At 37.8% G+C, this 15,475-nt stretch overlaps 1 protein-coding gene across 2 annotated transcripts in view; it reads right to left on the reverse strand.

Moving 5' to 3' along the window:
* Positions 1–15,475, reverse strand: part of LOC117990752 (zinc finger protein 541) — a 305,819-nt gene that overhangs the window by 107,602 nt on the left and 182,742 nt on the right. The window contains exon 4 of one of the 2 annotated variants that reach the window (XM_069504433.1): positions 1,537–1,641. The exons of the other annotated variant lie outside the window; for it this stretch is intronic. Coding sequence (XP_069360534.1) covers positions 1,537–1,641 — 105 coding nt within the window. The remainder of the gene's footprint in view (positions 1–1,536; positions 1,642–15,475) is intronic. 2 annotated transcript variants of the gene reach the window in all.

Below are 15,475 nucleotides of genomic sequence, written 5' to 3' on the forward strand. Positions count from 1 at the left end.
TCATACTTTCCAAAATATCCACAATAATTACTTTAAATAAATTTCAAGCTTTAAAAATATCGTTGCCAAGAATTTTCTACTTGCAAGCCAAGTAAATCGTTTGTTACTGTACATACTAGTGACACGTGAGCCTTCTTCAGCAAGACTCGAGACCCGAGTGGCACTGTGTATTTGTCACTTGCATATACAGTTACAAAGCTGATCCTAACAACTCTCTGAGAGGTATGAGGTAGGAAGTAAATTTCACTCCGCTACACTGCATGTTAGGTTAGCACAGTTCACGACCGTTAGGGAACTTTTAATGAAACGTCGAGGCTTCGACTTCACTCTATTTTTCTTTGATTTCACGTCACCATAGCCTAATATTTGACACTAGCTTCTGCTCGCGGCTTCGCCCGCGTGGCCTACAGGAAACAAATGGCATTTTTTTTCAGAAACAAACATTATAACATCAGGACGCGCACCCTGAACAGCACCGAATAACACATATAACCTTCCAACCCCTGTTTCATCCCTTTAGGGGGGGATTTTCTCATAGCCGTTTCTTAGCTGCCACCTAACCGACCGAAGTGACCGAAAACCCAAATGCCAATTTTCATGCAAATAACTTGAAAAATGACGGACTTTCATACAAACTTCCATCCCCCATTTAAGCCACTTAGGGGTGGAATTTCGAAAAATCCTTTCTTAGTGGATACCTACTCTTTACAAAAAATAGACCCTCCAAATTTCATGTCTTTAGGACGAGCGGTTTAGGCTGTGCGTTGATATATATGTCAGTCAGTCAGTCAGTCAGGACTTTGAATTTTATCAGATCAAACCGAGAGTTCCGCACTCTAATTCACTCTGGTATTGATGCCTATGAAGTATGAACGCTTAGTTTTCAGCTATATTACATGTAATAGTTATTATTTTGATCATTTAAAAATGTTACAAACTTTTTTTAAAGAATATTAGTCAAGTTTATCATGACTAATATTCCCTTTCCCCTCCAACTAAGCGTAAAGCTTGTGCTAGGAGTAGGTACGACAGTTGTGCAACGGGACGTAGGCAAGGATATCTGCATTTGTACCAGCTGAAAATCAGCGCTGTATGTTCTTGTGCAACAAGGCATACAGCATAATGCTGAGCTGGGACCCTTTTTTCGGGTTGTGCCACACATGACAGTTTGTTCCGGCGCTTCTTTTGATTGTTCTCAGGTGGAAGAAGCGCTGGAATAACCAGCTCTTAGCTTTAAGCTGTGATGTGTGGCACAGTTGTATAAATAAACGTCTTTTCTTTCTATTTGAAGAACGCTGAACGCTGCTTGATGAGCCAAAGAAATTAAATGTTCTTGCAGGTACTTTGCAGAACATGGATCGTTGAGAATATGTAGAGACAGGCAAGGACGTGCGCATTCCAGTGAAAGCGAAAGTTGAGCTACCTTAGTTCAAGTAAAATACATTGTTAGATTCTCCAATGTCCTGTATTGGCTTACTGGTGTTACTCTCGATGCCATCTTCACACGGGGCAGAATTCAAACTACAGATACCTTACCGTAGTCAAGATCTGGCAGTGGCAGGCTGTCCGAGGCATCTGACGTGAGTGCTAGATCAGGGGAGGACGACCCCAGCAATGCTGTTAGACCATGGTGCTCACCGTCTGTTAACAAAATACGACCAATAAATAGACTACAGTAGCTACCGTAAAATCTACTTATTATTGATATCCCAGTGATCAAGATTTCAGCCTCTTATTCGGGAGTCCGGGGTTGAATCCTAGACAAATGGATGTAAGACAAAAGGTTTAGACCGACAGCGACAGAAAGTTTTCTGTCAGAAAAATTCTAATGCGAGTAATAAGTAGCCGACCTAGATCTGCCTCGAACTTTCTCGAAAATACTACTTAACTATAGGTAAACATGTACGCAACAGGTCGAGATGGCAAATGAGGTATGAGGCGGGGGGACGCCCTGCACATCTGCACGCCACCCGTGCTATCCCGCACCGGGTTAGCGCGGAGACTGTGCGGGAGTGCGCGGCGTCTCCACTCTCCAACCCGTAGGGCGATTGTCTAAAACCTGCATCAATCATTATTACAATCTCAATTGTTCTGATTGGCTGAATTTGTGCGATTCTTGTTGCAACAATGCATTGTGGCCAATAGTGAGCGAGCATTAACCAATCAGAGATGATTGCGATTGTGACATTGTAGCTGTCAAACAACCGCGGTAGGGCCACTGATTGCCATCGATCTGTTGCGAACTATAGATAATGTGACAAGTGTGACTCTTTCTGAGATAGCTTTTTTTACTATTCAAATAGTTTTTTTAATATTCAATTAGTCAAAGCAAAAGTTATATTTATATATTTTTGGAAAATAAAACAGAATAAGTATTTAGAACTCTACGTTGCTTCGAAGTTCCGAAGCTTTTTAGTAATAATATAAAAAACGAAATTGCCCTTGTTTAGCTGTCTACACAGAAATTAGCATTAGTGCGGAAAATTATCACTCGGGGAATGCTCGCCTTCCAAATACATGGCATTTTAATGAGCATGGAAATAAAAAAGATTTTCCGTTCGAGGTTTTGTGGAAGCGCATATCTAACTACTTATTCTTTTTTTGGTAATAAGTAGATTTTGCGGCTCACAATAATCACGTAAGCAGATTATTATTATTATAGTAGTGTATAATTATAATCCTGGCTTAGCCTATAGATTAAGACATTCGCCTCTTAATCGGGAGGTCGGGAGTTCGATCCCGGGCACGCACCTCTAACTATTCGGAGTTAAAGCGTGAAAATAATATTAAATTTCTTAAAACGCACATACCTATACTTAGTAATTCCGAAAAGTTAGAGGTGCGTTCTCGTGATCGAACCCACGACCTCGCGAATAGGAGGCGGATGTCGTAACCACTAGGCTATCACGACTTTTTTCTTTTATAACATACTAAAAATTATTAAGTTTTGAACCATACAATGGCTACATAATTTATTAAATACGGAATCCTAAAAACTAGGTAGCTAGATGTAATATTGCATTGGAACGTCATTTAATTTAATTATTTCTACTACGAATATTCCAATTAACAGCATAATATTTCTTTTAAAAAAGGTAACCGTCTGTTTAAAGAAAGAAAGTGAGCAAATTCTCTTAGAAATATCACAAGGCTCTCAAAACTTCAGCAGCTTCAAATTCCTATAAATTATTTATGGTATTTGAGATATTTTCTTAGTCTCGCCGGCGGCCATTTTATAATTAAGTAAGACTCAAATAGCCTAGTCTGTTGATCTTTACGGGAGCTTTCATGTTATAATTAATTCATTTGTTAACGCTCCACAAAAAGTGAGCTATTAATATCATATTTTTGGGCTTTCACGGGTTCTTTTGATAACTACCTACATTTTCTACTGTTTCGGAAGGAAATATCTAATAGTAATAATTTACTGTCAGCAACTAAAATTAAAAATAGTAAGTAAACTACTAACAATATTTAATACAAAATGTTCAAAATACGGTTCCTATCAAGAAGATTCTAATCCTAATCCTAATAATAATTATTATAAATGTGAAAGTGTGGATGTTTGGATGTTTGGATGTTTGTTACTCAATCACGCAAAAACGGCTGAACGGATTTGGATGAAATTTGGAATGGAGATAGATTATACCCTGGATTAAGATATAGGCTACTTTTATACCGGAAAATCAAAGAGTTCCCGTAGGATTTTGAAAAATGAAAATCCACGCGGACGAAGTCGCGGGCATCAGCTAGTATAGTTATATTTTTTTAATACTAGATTTTTTAATTGAAATCTTCGCTATCTTTTCACGTATGGATAATAAGCACGTTTTATAAATGAGCCTAAAATAAATAAGTTGTTTGTATATAGAATAAAAATATTTTAATATCATTCTGCTAACGTTTTCGTGCAAAGGAAATTAGGTCCGACTCCGAGGTATCACAATTTCCCATTTTTGCACCTTTTGACCAAAAACGCCACTTTAACGGTAGGTAATGTTATGGCGTTTTAAGTGAAATAAGGGACAGTTTTATTAAATTGAGTGCGGATATTATAGCCATTGTTAAATTTTTGTGTTAATTTTTAGGGTTCCATACCTCAAAAGGAAAAATGGAACCCTTATAGGATCACTTTGTTGTCTGTCTGTCTGTCTGTTTGTCTGTCTGTCTGTCTGTCGGTCTGTCAAGAAACCTACAGGGTACTTCCCGTTGACCTAGAATTATGAAATTTGGCAGGTAGGTAGGTCTTATAGCAGACATTAGGGTAAAAATCTGAAAACCGTGAATTTGTGGTTATATCAAACAAAAAAATTAAATTGTGGTCATGAACTAAAAATTAGCATTTTCATTTTTCGAAGTAAGATAAATATATCAAGTGGGGTATCATATGAAAGGGCTTCACTTGTGCATTCTAAAACAGATTTTTATTTATTTTTATGTATACTCCATCCACGGAATCAAGTAAATATAGCGCTCTCTCTCTTTTACTCATACAAATGATAGAACCAAACAGAGAGAGCGCTATATTAACTTGATTCCGTGGATGGAGTGTATTCGCGTATTTTTGGCATCTCTCAATATAATGTGTAGGTATGTTGTTAGTATAACATCAAAAGATAAATTATTGTTACCTACCTTTACTAATGAGCGAATCTTATACAATTAGTCAGTTTACGCTAGTAAATCGGCTTACAAAATAGTGTGTAGCAACCCTATTATTTGGCAAACTTTATCGAATAAATGCATGCGGAAAATAAGCGGATAAGCGAGCAAATCTGCTGATACGATCTAATTCGAGTGCATCTCAAATGTATAGCCTACGTAAGCTGCTTGAATAAACGCCTTGGATAATGTTTCTGAATTTACGTGCATATTTTATGTCAGTTATTTCAACGAAAAGTTCGTATAACTGGATAATTTTGGTGTTCCTATTTCCCTGTAGCATAGCAACCTCTAATAATAACGCACTCTAATAACCTCTAATAATATTAACGCACTCATCCGTGATTTCACAGATCCGTCAAAAAATACGAATCGAATGTACGTAGCTATTTGTATAATGGCCACTTCGAAGAATCACGGATACGAACCGAATACGGATGAGTGAACAGACGACCTAAATCAGAAAAAAATCTATGATCTCTATCATAGATTTTTTTGATATGGATAGGCTCTCCTATCCATATCAATAGAAATCTATACTAATATTATAAAGAAGTAATAGTAAGTATTTGTTACTTTTTAATTTAAGTAGTATGCAGTGCACCTGTAGGTATATGCAGGGGTCCGGAACTAATAATCCACTTCTAAAAGTGATTTCATTTAAACAGCTACATTATCTCTGAGTCCGAGTCGTCCATACTAATATCATGAACACACAAGAGTGTCAGTCTGTCTGTCAGCTAGCTTTTCACGGCCCGTTCGTTAAGCAGATTTTAACGAAAGGTACAGAGACATCCGCGGAAGGCAGGCCTATTTTGATTCCGAAATATCAAAGAGATTCTACGGGATATTAAAAACCTAATTCCAAATGGATGAAGTAGCGGTATATCTGTACATGTATGTACAGATATAGCCTGCATCCTGAAAACGGACATAGACTCCTTTTTATCTCGGAAACTCAAATAGTTCTCATGATTTTTCCCGGGACCTAAATCCACACGGGCGAAATTGTGGGCACCGGGTATGTTTGATAAGTAGTTATAATATAATCAGTGTGGTGAACTACTTTCTAGTACTAAACTCGCGGGCATCTGTTGGTGTAGTGGGAACCCTAATATTTGCACTTCACTCGGCTCGCAGAAACTGCGAAAGTGCCTCTATGACTACGTGCTCGTAGCTACTTGGAATTTGTGGCCGTCATTTGCTTAAAGTCATTTAATTAAACTGAATAAACCTACAAAGTGAATTGGCGGCGCTGGATCGCAGAGTCCACTTAGAAATGTTGACACACCTCTCGGATGGTGCGATCCTAACTTATTTCTATACATGGTATTTGTAATCTTCTCTATATATAAAAAAACCGGCCAAGTGCGAGTCAGGCTCGCGCAATGAGGGTTCCGTACTACAGTCGTATTTTTTCGACATTTTCCATGATAATTCAAAAACTATGATGCATACAAATAAATAAAAATCTGTTTTAGAATGTACAGGTGAAGACCTTTCATATGATACCCCACTTGATATAGTCACTCACATCGAAAGTTAAAAATACTATTATTAGTTCATGACCACAATTTAATTTTTTTTGTGTGATCTAACCCTAAATTCACGGTTTTCAGATTTTTCCCCAAATGTCTGCTATAATACCTACCTACCTGCTAAATTTCATGATTCTAGGTCAACGGTAAGTACCCTGTAGGTTTCTTGACAGACAGACAGACAGACAGACAGACAACAAAGTGATCCTATAAGGGTTCCGTTTTTTCTTTTGAAAAACGGAACCCTAAAAATGAATCGCGAAATGTGTTGCTGATCGCAAATCTCGAAAGCAGCTGAACCGATTTCGCTAATTCTTTTTTCATAATATTCCTTGAAGTACGGGGATGATTCTTACGGAGAGAAAAATTAAAAAAAAATTAATCGACTGTTAGGCGGTACGAAGTTCGCCGGGGCAGCTAGTTAGAAGATAAATAAGCGCCTTTGTCAATGTGAAAAGTATAGTATAGTATAGTAATTCTTCTATCAGCTCTCAGCGTTCTGTTTGTTTGGCTATCTCTTGTGTACTTAGGTATGCACATATTGACTCCGCGAAAGTCAACCTTTAGTGGCTTCAGAGTTCTGATAATAAACTAAGCAAAAAAGTCAGAACTGTAGCCTAAAGGAACGCGTCCATTAGAGACGGGTCGGACCGGAATGGTGCGGCGAGCATTTTTGCATACTCAGTACCTACTTCGTCCGCTGGGCGCGGCTCTAGTCGACGCATTTTCAAAACGCAAAATGTATAGCAGGCGGATTTTTATGTAGCAATGTTTTCCAACCTAGTGGTCAGTGGATGCTATTCCTAATACTGCATTGTAATATCGAAGCTACAATTTAAAACTCAATCATCTTATGAAAAGGCAACAAAGTTATAAATGAAGTAATAAAGCACTTTTTTCGAGGAGCACAGACTTTTATGTTTCGGCGAGATATACGTATAAATCGATAAGGTCAATTTAAAAATCGACCCTTAAACGCACATTACTCCGAAAAGAGGTGCGTGCCCTGGATCGAACCCCGGATGCTCTGTATTTAAGAGGCCCACCGCGACGTCCTAAACACACTATCACTGCTAGTCTATATATCGTCTACTGTATAGGTATCTAGTCTATATAATATATAGCCGTAATAATCTTTGTAACCATCAATAATAACGGAGAAAGGATTGAAAGCTTCGTTGGAGACCAGCGACATACTATTCGAGGCTAATGTTCAGTCATAAAATTGCAAATGAGGCAATCTCGCAGTCGATTCGATTTCTGCTGATACGTAAAGCGTACAAAGTTGGCTTTGGAATGCAGACCTCACCATGTTATTAGTTTCGACTGTCCTTTTGCCATTTATTTGGCCGTATTGTTAATCCATAAGTACTAATATGTATTATAAAATGCGAAAGTATGTTTGTCTGTCTTTTACCATTTCACGGTTTATCAGTTTAGCAGATTTTAATGAAATTTGGTGCAGCGATAGCTTGCATCCCGGAGTTTTATGAATTTCTAGAGGATGCCCGCGACTTCGTCCGCGTGGATTTATGTTTTTAGAAATCCCGTGGGAAATACCAATTTGATTTTCTGGGATAAAAAGTAGCCTATGACAGACACACATTTATAATATTAAGTATTGATTAGTATGGATTAGGTAGCTAAATTTAAATCAGAAATCTGGACCCGTATAGCATATCGCCAGTAGGTACGTGGGAAAGGGGAATCATGTTAAATGTCAAGCTATGTTTTTGATTGATAATTCTATGATCGATTGTTACTACAACATTTACTACTAGCTTAGGGATCCAGAAAATTAAAATTGTACTATTTTAATGGACTATTTATACACTTGTAAGATAGGAAAATAGGAATAAGTACTTATTGTAAAAAGTATCAAGAAAAGATATTGCAATGGCGCATTACGAAAATGTGAGCCAAAATATCGCACCTGTGTACGAGAGGCGTGAATATTCTAGCTGCTCTATCTCCAGGAATATGTAGATTCCAAGTAGATTCACTATATTTCATAAAAACTAGCCAAGTGCGAGTCAGAACGCGCGTAAGTTAAGGTTCCGTAGTTTGATTTTCCAACTCCCGCTTTTCATGTTTTTAGATAAATGGATAGATGAACAAACGAAGAGACGATCTGAGATCTTTCATATGGAACAGTCAAAAGATATAAATAAATGAAACGAAACGACAGACTGACTGACTGAACGAAACTATACGGGATTTATAGTTTTTGGTAATGGGTCGCTATTTCTGAAGCACGCTCCTAGGTGTCCTAGGTGTCAAAAGATGTCACAAGCCAGGTAATAGCTATGTAGCCTATGTCGTTACGCGTTAGTTCACACACACAAGCGTACAGTACGCGGCCGAAAGTAATGTACATCGACCTTTCGAAGGAGATTTTGACATTTTGGAGACAAATTTGTAGAGCACTGCCTCTGTCGTTGAGACCGATAACGTCACATAAGTATGAGTGACAGAGACAACGCTCTACAAAGCCGAAACATCATTCTAAAGGCCGATGTAGATTACTTTCAGCCGCGTAATGTACGAATTTGTCTTCTATTTTTAAAATACAATTGTATGAGCTATGCCTATCTGAAGTTTTGTAATATCTTTGGGTTTACTATGGAACCCTAAAAAGGCCAATAAAGTCAAAGAGCCTGCAGAAAATGTTCTGTGATAAAATTGCAAATGACGTTATATTGCTCCCCACTCGACTTATGCTGAAACTTGGAAAGTGCTCGTGCAATTGTGCTCGGAATTCGTGGCCGCTATTTACTTAGTGTCATTTAATTAAGCTGAATAAACCGACAAAGAGAATTGGCGAAACTGGACCGCTGAGTTCACTTTGTAATTAATGTTCACCTCATACTTGGCTAAAGCGGTCAGTTTAAAGTTATACATTTGTGTCAATGACCTGGGTATAATTGTTTAGATTGATCTATTGAGGTTCCGTATCTCCGCAGAGAAAAAAAGGAACCATTGTAGGATCACTTCGTTGTTTGTCTTTGTGTCTGTCAAGACCCGTTTAGGGATTCAAAACCTACCTATACCTATAGGGTATACTTCCTATTGATTAAAATCCGAAAACCGTGAATTAATGGTTCATCATCATCATCCTTAACCGATAGACTGGTGGACACAGGTCTCTTGTCGCAGGGAGCCGCTGGATTCCTAGATCGTGGCGTGTGGAAGTCCCTACAAGAGACCTATGTCCAGCAGTGGACGTCTATAGGTTGCTGATAATGATGATGATGATGAATATTAAATTATTCACTTCTCTTATATATTATATACTAGATGATACCCACGACTCCGTCCGTGTGGATTTATAGGTTTTTAAAAAATTCCCACGGGTACTCTTTGCTCTTCCGGGATAAGAAATTTTTAACTCAGTATAAAATTTAATATTTGCATAAAAGGCAATGTTCATTACGAGTATGTTTACTGTAATTACCCACAGAAAATTACGCAAACGATTTGAAAAGCTACATGAGATAAGATAAGAGAATAAAACTAGAAATGGTGCAAAAGAAACCGGGAAAGCCTTTTAATTTAGTTGCGTCAACATTTTGTTTCACACAGCAATGAGTAAGTTTTAATCCTTTTTCTCCATCTCTCTCATTAAAATTCGCTAGGAAAAGAGATAATAAGTACGGAGATTTTGTATTTGCATTTTTTAGGGTTCCTTACCTCAAAAGGAAAAAAGGAACCCTTATAGGATCACTTTGTTGTCTGGCTGTCTGTCCGTTTGTCCGTCTGTCTGTCAGTCTGTCGTGTCTGTCACGAAAACAGGTAAACGGCAGGTATTTAGGTCTTATAGCACAAGGAATAAATCTGAAAACCATGGATTTGTGGTTACATCACAAAAAATGTGTTAATGAACCAGTTATTAGTATTTTCAATTTTCAACGTAAGATAATACCAAATGAAGTATTATATGATAGGGATTTACCTGTATAATCTAAAACAGATTTTTATTTATTTTTATGCATGATAGTTTTTAATTTATCGTGCCAAATATCTAAAATAATACCCGGGTACGGAACCTTTGATGCGCGAGTCTGACTCGCACTTGGCCGCTTTTTTAATTTGCCTTTGCTTCACTGGCAAAGCGAATTCCACGTAGTTCTGTAGGTTCCCCAGGCTGGGTCTATTTATCATTTATAAATTAGCTTTGCTCTAGTCTGGTAGGATGTTTACACCGTCATCTTTTGATACTATCGTAATCGTATGGCCAAGTGGTTAACTCTTCCAATACGACTAAAATGAATACCTTAATCACTGCCTTAATCCTAGTTTAAACTAACAAACAAGTTGTCATACTAACCGACAGTAAAAAAGACTTTATACTTTGGTCTAAACAGTCGCTAGATTGTCACTTTAAGATTACAATCAAAACAAATTCTCATCAAAATATACCTAATTCTCATGAAATAAAAAATAAGTTGGAGCTTGAATATACTTAATTTATTAGAAATTAATTTATTTAGAAGCTCTAGTTAGGAAGAATTTCCCGCTAGAAATACCGAATTGGTATTCCATCTGCAGCCATAGCAGAGTGCTTTTTAGGGTTCCATACCCGAAGGTTGCCAACAGAACCCTGTTGTCAACCTCCGCTGTCCGTCCGTCTATAATATGTTAAATGTATCTCATGAACTGTTATAGGTAGAGAGTTTAAATTGTCACAGAGTGTGTATTTCTATTGGCGCTATAACGCAGGCTTATCATGCAATAAAAAAAGCTGCAGCCTCTCACTTAGACCATTATGTGGATTTTTCGCTAACCAATTCAGAACTGTGACGGAGAAGCTGTGATTTTGGAATGAATAGATAACAGCACAGAACAACAGTATCATCTTTTACCCAAAATAGGAAGTTTCTGGCATCTGGTTGCAATATTTCGCAACCGTAATAACAAAGTTATATGAGGGTCCGTGTTTGTCGTAAAATTTAATACAAGCAACCTCTCGCGAATTTATGCGGGTCCAATTACGACGTACGCTAATCTTATTGGCTATTTACTTTAACTGGCCATGTAAAACTATATTTTTTTACGGCTGCGCTAATAAAATATGTCCCTGGGAATGGGTGTTTTTACTCGACTGCACCAGATGAAGAATGTTTATATTAGTATATTTATTTATTTTTATCATTTTTGTACCAAATAGTGTACTTTTTTTATCGAAAAATTTAAAGTAAAACTTAAAGCTAGCCATCTACTTACTGTACGATCATGCCCGCGTGGCACGTGGCATGGTGCCAAAAATTCTGGCTGTTTTAACACGATGTGTCCATCGTGGTAATGCAGCCAAGCTGCACAGCCTCACAGTATCAAAATTCAACAAATTGCTAAGTACTTAAAAGTAACTATTAAATCTTAGATAACTATACAAAGAACTGTTTGATGGCCAATTGCCTTGATTTAATTGGACAAGTTTACGGTAAAGCTGCAAATTACAGGCTGTATATAGTACATGTTCTGATAAGAAGCAGTCATTGTCGGCAGTAAACCACATTACACTTGGGATCTAAGAGAACTATGTATAACTCGCGTCTAATTAAAATTTATACATAATCCGATTAATCGAATTTCCATCTAATAATTCTCAAGACGTCGTCGTCGTCGTCGCCTCGAATTCTGATTTCCACAGTAATTGAATAGAGGCATGCACTCTCGTCTGTGTGAGTCTAAGTATAGTAGGTACGCGACAGGTCGAGAGCGCAATCGGGCAAGAAACGCCACGCACACCCGCACAGGCCCCGCGCTAACGCAGTGCAGGCGAGCGCGGGTGATCTGCAAGTGTGTGGGGTGCCCCTCCGCCTCATACCCCAATTGCCATCTCGACCTGTCGCGGACTACAGGTTCGTGCTAGAGCGAGAATGTGACGCTCCAGTGAGTTATTAGTAGAATATTATAATTTTAGATAACAAGTAAATTAATGATCATTAATTTTAGAATGTGAAGGGTTACTCGTGCTGACGGTCGGCGAAGGGTTCAGATAGTAATCATCATAATCTATCGCTGGCTCACTACTGAGCACGGGTCTCCTCTCAGTATGAGAAGGGTTTGGCCATAGGCCACCTCACTGGCCAAGCGTGGATTAGAGGTGCGTGCTCGTGATAGAACCCTCGACCTCCCGAACAGGAGTCGGACATCCTAACCACTAGGCTATCACGGCTCTTTGCTTCATAATCGCGGCAGATGGTGATGTTGATGATGATTTTTAGAATACGGCGACTGAAAATAAAATATTTTATTATAAAAATATTTTGAACGCGAAAGTTAATTTTCTTTCAAAAAGAGTTCCTATTCATAGATAGACAGATTGATTAAGTAAGTAGCTCTTATAGTCAAATTACATTAATTGTCAGTAGGTATAGGTAGTAGATTCGCTCTTACTTGGGTGGTTTTGAACACATAATTTAAACTTAGGAAAAGGCAGCAGTAAAACGCTATAACCTACTGAAAGTCGCTAAAGAACAAATTAGTTTCATACGAAATGGTCAGGTCAATTCAGAACGACACTATAACAGCGTGTTTTTTAGAAGAAAATAAACGAAAATAACTGAAATGGACGTGAGTCCATCCACTTTGGAGAAAAAAGAGAATGTAACTCTCTGTACCTAATCATTTCAATCCATTTATACTGCACTCCCAGTTGAGCAGTTGCGTTCTTGAATACCCTGTATCACTTCGATGGTCGACCGTCTACTACTATTTTACTATACTCATTACGTCTATTACTATACTTACCTATAAGCATTTTAAATACAAACACGTGAAATCTAAAATGAGCATACGGAATAGAGAATTGATGCGTAGGTATGCATTATCATACGATATAGACATTTCCCATAGATAAATGCTATTTGATATTGGCAAATGTAATAAATTACCCTTAATGTTTATTTAATTCGTTTGCAAAAAACATGTTTGAGTTTGCTAGTGTTCTAACTTCTTTTAATTCTAGAAAATGACTCTATGCTGGAAAAACTGGGTAGAAGTATAAAGACAGATGAATGTCCAGAAACTGATGCAGTTTATTCGACGACAGAACGACGTGCTTGCTCGTGTAAGTAAGTGCCGCCTTAATTTAAGCTTAGCTATTTTTTGCTCCAAGCTATTCATTAGTTCTTACTTTCCCGGAAAATAAAACCAACTCGGCGCTTGCGAAACTGCATGAAAATGCTAGTTAAAATATGATCTTTGCTAAACTTAATTTTCATCGAAGTCAATTTCCCACTGCGCAAACTTTTTAAAAAGCTGCTCTTATAAAAATTGTGTTATAAAAGAGCTATTTTAAAAAGATATTCTCTCCGTCGGCCATCGTTGTCTCTGATTCAAGACCGCCTTAGAAACAATTCACGGAGTGACAATTCATCTTTGCGAGAGCTTTACGCCGCCCGCTGCATAAAATATACAACTACTTATATTTTATTTTGTTTGCTACGGTTTTTATTGCGGCTTGTTGATTGTTTTTCTTTTAACGCGACAAGCCTAGAATTGAATCAACTGAAGTAAAAAGAAAAGATTGAAGACCTACCATTGCAAAGAATAACATAAATAAAGAATAAAAACTAGTACTTATTTATAAATATAAAAAGTTATTTTGTGCATTTTTACGATGCAAGTTCGTTAAAATCCTCATACCTAACTAAAGCGTTTTATACAAAGTAAACATGCATCTGTTCCCACTGACAAAACTGAATAAAACTTTACGTGTTCCCGTACGTTAAATCCATCTACTATTTAGTTAGCTACCAGAATGCTATCCGTAGTAAGCAAATACTCGGTGTTCCATTAGGGTGCCCCTTGGAGAGTGGTTAATTAACATGTGCCTAACATTTTGTAATCCCTCAGTGGTTATTAATACTCAGAGTTATTTAGTGGTCTGATGACATAAAGTTCACCTTCAAGCTTAAAAATAAAATATTGTAGGTTGTAGGTACTTCTACTTATGTCTTTTAATCTTACCTTTTTCAAAAATAGGTGGCAAAATAGAGACAGTTTGTGACTACTTAATAGGAGTCATTCCACTTGGCCCACGTTATAATTTAAACAGTCAGTAGGTAATGGTTAAGAAGGTGGTGAAATGTTGGTGAACGATGAGGGTAGAGAGCCATTCTGTAGTGTTGGAGTACTCTCGGGAGGGCCTTTGTCCAGCAGTGGAAACCAAATGGCTGTATGAAGTTATGGTTGAAACAAAGTAACTTGGAGAAGTTCCACCCAGAGCGTTTTGCTGAGGATGACAATTGTTACCTTAGTACCATAAGAGGTTTCCAAAACTTCTGTTTATGTTGTCAAATCGTCATTTACTCTGAGGTCATCTTCCACAACTGGCTACAAGTCTCTTGCAACGATTTCCACATGCTATGTCCTGGATCCAGCGGCTCCACGTGACGCGTTTGATGTCGTCTGTCCATCTAGTGGCAGTCTGCTAAAGCTGCTACTTTTGGTGGCCATTACTTACAGCATCTTGGGACCAAACGACTATCGGTTTTCGAACTATGTGCCACGCCCATACACGTCAGCGTCGCAACTCGTTGAGCAAGGCCAGTTACTTTGCTTCTTCTACGGATCTCCTCATTTCTGATTTAATCACGTCGAGAAGATTAATCACATCTCTATCACCCGCTGGTGACTATGAGTTTCCAAATAGAAATACATAATTGGACTGACATTTGAAAAGCATCATCCCCGAGATTACTCGACAAAACTTCCGCAATTTTGACACTACCGCTTCTCATTTTTAAATCAAATAACAACTTCGCGATTGAAATGCACAACAGTTGGATCTTTTCAATTTGAGTCCAATAATGGAGGGGAATATTTCATCGTTTACTTGAGTAAATCTAATTAAATAAGAGGCCTTCAGAGCTCGTTTGCATGAGTTAGCATTTTTAAGCGTAACGAGAGTAGGCGGTAGGTATTTTTGACAAGCGGCACGGCCCCTGGCGTTTTGGTACTAATGAACACAGATCACTAAGCTGATTCCGAGCTCCTTGCTAATGAAGGACTGAAAGCTGGTGTTTTAAGAATCAAATCAGCTTTTTAATATGCTTTTTGACAGCCATTTATATTTTACAGCTTTTTTTAGAGTACAGCCGAGATCAGCTATATTAATTACTAGCTTATGGTAGAATTACCTACTCCTATAACTAGTTTGCTTAATGTAATTAATAGTAGATAGGTATACATAATTATATACCAATTTGTTTGTTATACATTCTAGCTTAATTCTAATCCTTAACTCGAGACGGAATGATTTATACCAG

This window comes from Maniola hyperantus, chromosome 18 (genome assembly GCF_902806685.2).
Source record: "Maniola hyperantus chromosome 18, iAphHyp1.2, whole genome shotgun sequence".
NCBI classification, from domain to species: Eukaryota; Metazoa; Arthropoda; class Insecta; order Lepidoptera; family Nymphalidae; genus Maniola; species Maniola hyperantus.